The following is a 10,496-nucleotide window of genomic DNA, read 5'->3' as shown; positions in this document are numbered from 1 at the left end:
TATTATGTTTTTCCTTTTTGTTGGTAAAATTACCGACTTGAATATATTGCTTGGATTCATCATTTTAACAAAATCTCTTGGCTCTGTATTGCTCTCCAGGCCCAACGGTCAATCCTGAATGAAAACCGACTTGATTCCATCGACGGAAAGAGACAGCAGATGTCGAAGCAGCAGAACTCAAAAAATCATCGGGCACGAAAAGCTCTGGGTCTCATCATGGGAGTTTTCACCATTTGCTGGACTCCGTTTGTAATTGTGTATCCAATCAGATGTTTTTGTCTCACTTGTGTCTCCAATGATGCACTTGCTTTTATAAACTGGTTTGGATACATCAATTCGACATTTAACCCTTTTCTGTACTCCAGAAGCCCTGACTTCATGGAGGCTTACAAAAAATTGTTTTCATGCAAAACACGTCATTCTTCTCGTTCAACGACAACCAATCCTCACACATTAAAGTCGGTAAATGAAACATTTAAATAGATTGAGAAATAATTACCATACACTGCAGTGTGTCGGAAATAGAAAAGTACGGAACAATATTGTGGATGCCAGGTATAGAGTAGTAATCTAGAAATTTGTGTGTTCTTTTAATTTCAGGGAAAGCTTAAGAAATGGGCACATTAAGGGAAATTGATGATTGACAAAACATACATGCACATGCACCTATACGTTCTGTCCACAACAATCCTTGATCATGCTGTGGAATATTGGCCAAGGCCCTCTTCACCTTCCCCCTGCAACCCCCCCTCCCCCTGCCATAAAATAACCCTTTTCCATGTGTGTGCATGCGTCTGCTTGTGTGCTTTATTGTTCCAAACTGACAATGACACCATCTAGACAGTTCTCTCTGTTGCCATGGATTATATCATATCTGCTCCCTGTTAATCTTTAGTGGTGATTTAAACAGCTCCAATGGTGGTGTCTGCATATGGGTCACTTCACCTCAAAGCCTGGCACAGCAGGCAACTACTACTGTGAGACGATATTTATCTCCTCCACCTAAGGTGGATGGAGGTTATGTTTTTACCCCTGTCTGTCTGTTTGTTACTTGGTGAAAATATTTTTCGCCAAGTATGTTTGTCTGTAGCGTTTGTTTGTCTGTTTGTCTGTCTTTATGTCTGTTTTTCTATCTGTCTATTTGTTACACGATTTCTAGCCACAGTTTTCAAGCAATCGTTCCGAAATCCTTTGTGTGTATAGGTGACCAGCCAAGGACAGCAATGCTTAATTTTGGTGAAGATCCAAATCTGGATCTCAGAATTTTAAAATTGATTCTTCACCATTGAGAGATAGGGCCAAAAGCGAAAAAAGTACAATATCTCAAAAAGTTATGGATGGATTCGCACGAAACTTTGTGGACAGATTTGGTGTGTGACAAGGATTTATTGATTCGATTTTGGTGAAGATCCGAATCTGGATCTGGACAGGAGAATTTTTTTAAGTGATTCCTCACCATTGAGAGATGGGTCCCAAACTATGTATAGCATGATATCTCAAAAAGTTGTGGATGAGTAATAACAAAACTATGTGGATGAGTTGATTTGGTGACAAGAACAAGCTGATTCAATTTTGGTTAAGGTCCGGATTCAGATCCAACGATCTGATACAAAATGTAAACTATTCAGCCTGGCGGACGTATGTGCTCTACCGAGGGCTGTTCCCTTTTGCCAAGTTGTCACTCTGAGTGATTTTTCATATATATATATATATATATATATATATATATATATATATATATATATATATATATATATATATATATATATATATATATATATATATATATATATAGATATATATTTTTTTAATTTGTGAACAAAATACCTCAAAAATTTGTGGACGGATTTAGACGAAACTTGGTGGACAGGTCAGGTATGTAACAAGGAAGAATTGATTCAACTTTGGTGAAGATCCAAATCCGGATCTGGATCTGTTAATTTTTATAGTGATTCTTCACCATTCACATAGGGCCAAAAACGATATATAGCAGGATATTTCAAAAAGTTATGGACGGATTTAGATGAAACTTTGTGGGTGAGATGGTTAGGTGGCAACAACAAGCTGATTAAATTTTAGTTCAGGTCCAAATCCAGATCCAGCCTATTAGTGGGATACAAAACATAAACTAACTAGAGGGGGAGCACTCGGTAGAGTGCAAAACCTCCGCCGCCAATACTGCAAGGTCACTCAAGTGAACCTGATATCCTATTCATTCAATTTGACGTCAACAGTGCTCACAGAGTTATAGTTTGCAACTTTCCTTTTTACTTTTAACTTTTACATACTCAATTCATTCGTCATAACTAGATTCCTTGAGACAGAAATTGATTTTACGTGGGTATATCCACCTGAAGTTACAAAATCAGCCACAATTATAATTAACCTCCGCCATTGAAGATGGACGGAGGTTACTGTTTTCACCCCTGTCTGTTTGTTTGTTTGTTTGTTTGTGAACAGTATTACGGAAAAAACTCCTTGACGGATTTCGACGAAACTTGGTGGGAGGATTAGGTATGGTCCAAGGATCATGCCATTAGATTTTGGACTTTGTCCAAAGTCCAATATGGCCGCTATGGCGGCCATTTTGAAAAAATATTAGAATTTTTGTTTTTGCATTTCTACATGTTTTAAGTGATTTCCAACCAAAAAAATAATTGTTAGAGAAAAAAAAAAACAGAAAATTTTGTAACTTTTTTTTCAACAAAATTTCGATTTTTTTTTGGCATTTCTACATGTTATAAGTGATTTCCAACAAAAATCATGCCAAGATTATTATTGCGGCTGATTTTGGAACTTCAGGTGGATATATCCACGTAAAATCAATTCTTGTCTCAAGGAATCTAGTTATGACGAATGAATTGAGTTTGTAAAAGTTAAAAGTAAAAGGGAAAGTCGCAAACTATAACTCTGTGAGCACTGTTGATGTCAAATTGAATGAATAGGATATCAGGTTCACTTGAGTGACCTAGCAGTATTGGCGGCGGAGGTTTTGCACTCTACCGAGTGCTCCCCCTCTAGTTTTGGCATGTTTTTGTTGGAAATCACTTATAACATGTATAAATGCAAAAAAAATTCGAAATTTTGTTGAAAAAAAAGTTGCAAAATTTTGTTGTTTTTTTTCAAGAAAAAAATTTTTTTTGGGGGGGGGGTTTGAAATCACTTAAAACATGTAGAAATGCAAAAACAGAAATTCAAATATTTTTTTCAAAATGGCCACCATAGCGGCCATATTGGACTTTGGACCAGGTCCAAAATCTAACGGCATGATCCTTGGACCATACCTAATCCCCCCACCAAGTTTCATCGAAATGCACATCTGAGCATATATGACAAATCCTTGCTTCTTCAAATTCTTTCTCTTCATTTGGAGATAAGTCAAGGGGTTTATTTGTTATTGACATAATTTCAGTTAGCTACATGCAATCATCCAACTCCATCTTATCATATTCACTTAGTAAAGATGATTTAATGAAATAACAAAACCGGCAAGGGATATGCTTTTGATACTTTTTAATATCATCAGTCTTTTCCAAGATCCTCTCAAAATCAGCATATATTACAAATGGGTGTTCTATACATTTATTTGTTTCATTAAATACAACTTTCACTCCTGGTCCTGGCATCTCAACAATGGCTGCTTCATGATTAGAACAATACTTTAAATGTTTATCAAGCCTTTTTTGAGATCAAAAGATATTTAGACATCTCTTTCAAGTATATGACTTATGCTTTGATTTATAAACTTGACCACTTACCAATGTAGAAAAGTTTTTGAGAGAAGCATAATGAGTGGTTTCTTTATTAGTGAAATAAAGGAGATGCACATGCTGGTCATTGACCAATTATATTCTCATTGGATCGAGTATTACTTACTCTGAGAATTTGGAATTTGTTTTTATCAGGTAAACCATAAACATTTATTGATAGGTTATTCATATTCTCAAACTTTGTTATATCTTTCAAGCTCATTGGTTCACCTCCAGAGATGCCTTAATCCCCACTTTCTAATTTATTTTCATATTTCTTATACTTTGAAACTCTTTCACCATCCCTTTCCTGTGGATAAAGATGTGCTCAGATACTCCAGAGAAAGCATTTATTATCAGTATCTTTAATACTAATTATTGCCTTTTTATTCCTTATATCTTTGGGTAAACTAATATACAAAGAAGCCTCAATGAGAGTGGATTTAAGAATATTAAGATCAATGTATGAAACATTCCCAATATTGAACCCACTACCTTGTTCTTCTGATTCAAATCTAATAAGCTCAGTAGGGTGAGTATACTGATTCTGGCTCACTTTTCCCCATGTAAGTGAATGGGGGATTTTCAGCGATTCATATTTTTTCCCTAAAAAATAAACCCCCTTTTTAGCCCAAGGTATATTTATTTGTCTCCCCTTTTAACCTAGGGGCACTCTATTCAAATAACCAATGCAACAAGATAAAGATTTGTTCAAGTAGCAAAGTAGTAATGTGATTTGTTAAAGGTGATTCTGAAGAAATATCTGAAACATGTAAGCCGAGGGACACTCTTTTTCAAATAACCAATGCATATTGTTTAGCTCACTCATTGAACCGATAAAGATTTGTTCATTCTCAAATTCCTTCAATAGTTTAATTTTCTTTGCACAATAATCCCCATCTAAAATATTTAAAAATAAAACACTTCAATCTTTATATTTTTCAAGATACCCCTTTTGTGTCATGAAATGATATACTTCTCTCATTGATCTCGTCTGACCACCTCCTGAGCCTCAGATTATTTTTGCATAAGCCACGCCCACTTTCATAAGCCCCGCCCACTTTTCCATAAGCCACCCCACTTTTCATGATATATTCCATACGCCACGCCCACTTTTCCAGAAGCCCCGCCCACTTTTCACGATATATTCCATACACCACGCCCACTTTTCTAAGGCCGCCCACTTTTCCGAAGCCCCGCCTGCTCTTACATCATTTCCAGTTCATCTCAGACTCAAAGATATCACGAGGAAATTTTACAATGTTATGGTTTTGAAAAATTTCCGAACGAAGGCTTGCCTGGGCTTCTTGCTGAGGGAATTTCCAAAGGAAACCACCCCCACCAGTCTTTCTCTATAAAAGGTTCATCCCAGACTCCATTTTTTAAAAAAAATTGACAATGGAGTGCTGTTCTGTGCTTGAGTGAGATGAGCTTGCTTGCAGATTGACTATTTGTATGGAACTAAACCTTCAAGTTGATGAACTGGATTCAAACCTCTTATCTGTTGAGGTAAGATTTTTATTTTCCTATTTTCAGTTCCTTTCATGCATCGACTCATTTAATAATTAAATAAGTTAATTAATACATTATTATTTTCTCTCCCAGGAAATTGTATCTGAAATACAATATGAAAATACCGATTTTGACACAACTTGGGGCGAAATTGTCGGTTTGGTTGAAGACCGTATGAGCGACCAAACCCACAGAATGAGCTCGTCGTTGATGACCCAACCAAAGAGTTATACCTTGGAGACCTTATGAGCGACCAAGACCCACAGAACGAGATAGGCCTTGAGTGGGATGAGCTTGCTTGTAGATCGACTATTTGTATGGAACTAAACCTTCAAGTTGATGAACTGGATTCAAACCTCTTATCTTTTGAGGTAAGATTTTTATTTTCCTATTTTCAGGTCCTTTTAAGCATCGACTCATTTAATAATTAAATAACTTAATTAATACATGATTATTTTCTCTCAAAGGAAATTGTATCTGAAATACAATATGAAAATACTGCTTTTTCTGCAACTTGGGGCGAAATTGTTGGCTTGGTTGAAGACCTTATGAGCGACCAAGACCCACAGAACGAGCTCGACCTTGATAGCCCAACCAAAGAGTTATACCTTGAAGACCAGCAAAATCCTGAAAAAGAGTTTTACAGCAATAGTACTCGTTGCGAGTTATCAAGACAATACCCACACAACGAGTTATACCTTGATGATCCAGAATACAAGTTTTACCTTGGAGACTCACAAATTTTGAAAATATCAGGAAATGAGTTATCCCTTAGAGACTTTGTAAGTTGCTTTTATTTTGGAGACTTGAAATGTGGGTTCTGGCTTGATAACTCACAATGTGATACATATCTTGGAACCTCAACAGGAATGTGGTTATACCTTGAAGACTTGGAAAGTTGGGTTTATTTTGGAGACGTGAAATGCTATCACTCTTTGGGATCTAAACCTATCGATGTAGTTCTTTGTCGGATGGTGCTTGATGGGAGCAAGTTCAAGAAAGTTCTGGGAAGAAAGTGCAGGCTTACTCCCCCTTTCTACGTCATCAAACATGAAAGCTTTAAAAGACAGAATTGGAAGAAGAGAAAAAAAACATACCAAATATACATTGTTAGTTCTGGGAAGAAAGTGCAGGCTTACTCCCCCTTTCTACGTCCTCAAACCTGAAAGCCTTAAAAGACAGAATTGGAAGAAGAGAAAAAAAAACGTAAAAAATATATATAGGTGGAAATCTCATTTTGAAAAAGACATTGTGCTGGGCGAGGATTGAGTTGGGGTTGAGATTTTGAATGTGAGGGTTGGGGTTGAGATTTTGAATGTGAGGGTTGGGACACACACACACACACACACACACACACACACACACACACACACACACACACACACACACACACACACACACACACACACACACACACACATCAACAAACAAAAGTTAAGCCTTGACTATTCAGTTGAGGATTCTGTGTTTGGGGTTCACAGATCTAAGAACGTCCCCCTTGACACATTATATACTGTTATACACCTCGGACTTGGCCCTCGAGTGTCCACAATGGCGTATAGTAGGAGGGAGTGAAGCGCCAACCCATTGCTCCCATTGCACACACATTGTAAACTGTTATACACCTCGGACTTGGCCCTCGAGTGTCCACAATGGTGTATAGTAGGAGGGAGTGAAGCGCCAACCCATTGCTCCCATTGCACGCACACACATACACACGCACACATACATACATACACACACGGATGCATACATACACACACACACACATCAGCAAACAAATGTGCAGCCTTGACTATTCAGTTGAGGATTCTGTGTTTGGGGTTCACATATCGAAGAACGTCCCCCATTGACACACATTATATACTGTTATACACCTTGGACTTGGCCCTCTAGTGTCCACAAAGGTGTATAGTAGGAGGGAGTGAAGGGACACCCCATTGCTCCCATGGGTATTATCTGCTTAGTTTTGTCTTTTGTAATTCCTGTGAATAAAATGAACCTAAAATCTCTTCCCCTTCTAAATCATATATCTTATAAGTCCAAGGAACCGTATCTATTACATTAACAATTTTTAAAAGTTCGTTCATCCATCGTTTAATATAACCTTTTTAAAAATGAGATTTCCACATATATATATTCTTACGATATCAGAAACTTTGAACTTAGGTTTTCTGATATTAATCTCTTTTTCATATTTTAATTTTGAGAATGTTTCTGATGGTTTCATATTTGTTGACGTGTGAATTGTGTCATTATGCTTATCCACAATATTCTGAATAAAACGTGACCATTGTTGTGAACCGAGTTGTGTGAATTTTTTATATAGTCTCCCTTTTAAGGTACGATTAAAATGTTCAACAACAACGGCCTTCCCTTCATTACAGGTACTGTATAATGTAATACTGTTATTTTTTTAGAAAATTCATAAATATCTTAGTATAAAACTCTCGACCCGAATCACAGTCCACAATTTTTTAGGTTTTCTCTTACTTTTATTAAATATCTGTTGAAAGGATAACATAAGAGTATTTCCTGTTTTGTTTTTTTAAAGGGACAACCCATGTGTATCGACTCCTCAAATCAATCAAGGTTAAGGCATACTTGTACCCCTTATCATTATTGAGTTCAATCAAATCAGCGGACCAGATATAATCTACTTCCTTGGAATAAACTTTCCTTCTCTGAAACTTTGTGAATATTGGTTTATGTAATTCATCAGCTAATTGCTCTTCAATCTTAATGACATCATTAGAGCCTATAAGTTTTTTGAATTTCCAAGTCCAAGTTTCAATTTAGCACTGATCATCTTCTTCACGATGAACCGATCAACTTTTTCTCTCAAGGTTGGATTTTGTATCAGAGACAAATGAAACAACATTTCTCTATCGGCTTCATGCTTTTCTTCCAACGTTCTGGTATTCCCAGAATCAATATCGTGCCTCATGCACACTTCATCAACCCTTTTGATGGGTTTGCTCCATGGTTTAGGATTGTCTGCCTCATCTAATCTTTTATCCAAGTTTGTGCCTGGACCACAGAAAGAATACCCTGGTAGATGTAATTCCCCTGGTATTTCAGTAGTTGTAAATTTACTTCCTGATAAAAACTTTTGTATATCACCTCCGAGTTTGTGTTTGGAGATAAATTGATTTTTTTTGAACCACACACCGAACATATACTGTTTTGTATAACCCTGTTATTTTTACATTTAAAATATAAGATACTTTTAGTCTTCGTTTTCTTTTTACATTTGAGACAATAACTCATTTATTTATGATAAAAATTCTGACAGAGTGCAAAAACCTTTTTAATTTCCAACATGCACATTTGAATCTTAATTATTAAAACATAAAGAATCATTAGAAATGCCTTCACTCTCTCCTCCATTTATTTAAGAAAAAATAAAAATCTTTCAGTAACATGAATATCCTTTCCATGAAAACGATGTCAACGGTCTTGTCGAAAATACTGCTAATAGACTTTTCAATTCTTTGTTTTCCTCCTCGGTGGGTTGAGTTATTTTCTGTAATACCACCAATCTTTTTCTAATCTCACTGGTTTCCATATTTTTATATTTATTCAGTCTCGCTCTTTCCTCCCTCTCCTCCTTCTCTCTCTTCTATCTCTCCTCCTTCTCTTTCTTCTCCCTTTCCCCTATCTCTTTCTTCTCCCTCTCCTCCTTCTCTCTCTTCTCCTTTTCCTCCTCTTCTCTCTCTTCAACTTCCTCATCCCTTACGATCCTTGAATCACTTTCACCCCATAGAATATCATACATATATTCATCAGGACTTCTTGTTATTCCTGTATCCAAAATATTTTTTTTTACAACAGGAAAACAATAAAATTTCGATTGAATTTCTAAAAGAGCCTGACGTTTTCTTAACTTTATTATTTTTTCATAATTTAACATTCTAATTAAATCTAAATTGTCGGATATCAACATCAGCATAATGCCATCTTTGATAAAAATAGTTCATTCTTATGTTGCAGAATATATTTATTAAAATACCGAATACCCTTTTCTTGAAGGAATGCTTGGACACAAAAATGATAATTTTCTTGAAGCCTTCTTGCCGTCATTTATGTATTAGAAATATATGTTAGAATAATATTATGACACGAAACACCTCCCCATCTTCCCATAGTTAAATAATTTTGCATTTCCTTACTTATTATATATAATCCTGTTTTTTTCTGTTTTCATGATATAAACTCGGGCAAAACCATTATTATATTTACCCTTATTAAATTCTTATATTTGTTGTTTACTAATCGTGGCTCCACAAAACTCATTCTCTATACCAAGTGGATAATATTCTTCCTTACGAGACTGATTTAATTGTTCCAGGTCTTTTAGGTCAATTTTAAATGACCAATTATACCCTAAATCATTCATATCATACTCCCATTGTTCTATTCTCATAAAACGATATGCCCTTCTTTATAAAAATTTATTTTAATTCGAACTGTGAATTCTGTATGACGTGGAGATAAAATCAACACTTCTGTATCTTTGGAATGCATGGCCGTTTTATTTAAGGATATATATTGTGATAAATCGCTTCATCTCACCAAGTCATTCGCATCAGTCAGGCTTGGATAATTTTTTAATTGATAAGCATTTTTCATATTAATATTTTTGGTTATATTATATTTATGTCGTTCAGCCTGTGCCTTTGTGTAATAATTTGATAAATCAATATCCAGTTCTTGGGATACACCAAAGATCGAACCATCTTTCCCAACACAAGCCATTTATATTAGATTAAAAATAATGTCATAAAAAAATTATTTTTGTTGAGTTGAAAGAATTGAAAGAATAGAAACATAATTGACCACAACACTTGGAATTTAATTCTTTGATTTGAAATGTTTGATAAACACCATTCTGTTAGAATTTTATGACTTCAACAGGTGGTGGAAGACCAAAACTATCAAAATAATATTTGTCTTGACTATTAAAAATACAAACCCAATGAGAACCGTTCCCATGATTATCTTCGAAGTTCATAATATTTTTTGTATGTTTAGGCACGTTTGTTAATTCATCTCTCATACAAATAACCACATTATGAATTTTTAATTTTGAACAATATTTGACAAGTTGTAAATTTGATGCTGTATTCTTTCCAAATTCTTGAAACCACTCATCAATGCTCATTTATTTATTAGAAAGATATAATCCATTACCCCTTTTAGTTAATTTTACACCTGCTTGTGCGATAGAAGAAA

General features: G+C 35.4%; 1 protein-coding gene across 1 annotated transcript in view; it reads left to right on the top strand.

The window, feature by feature from the left end:
- LOC147033062 (beta-1 adrenergic receptor-like) overlaps positions 1 to 1,493 on the top strand; it is an 18,820-nt gene extending 17,327 nt beyond the window's left edge. Inside the window, exon 2 of the mRNA XM_085871173.1 lies at positions 100 to 1,493. Within this exon, the coding sequence (XP_085727299.1) occupies positions 100 to 483 (384 nt within the window). The 3' untranslated portion in view covers positions 484 to 1,493. The remainder of the gene's footprint in view (positions 1 to 99) is intronic.
- Positions 1,494 to 10,496: the final 9,003 nt, after the last annotated feature.

Source organism: Eptatretus burgeri, chromosome 2 (assembly GCF_056783735.1).
Source record: "Eptatretus burgeri isolate ZD-2024b chromosome 2, Ebu_testis_v1, whole genome shotgun sequence".
NCBI classification, from domain to species: Eukaryota; Metazoa; Chordata; class Myxini; order Myxiniformes; family Myxinidae; genus Eptatretus; species Eptatretus burgeri.
This window is presented reverse-complemented; position numbering and strand designations above follow the sequence as displayed.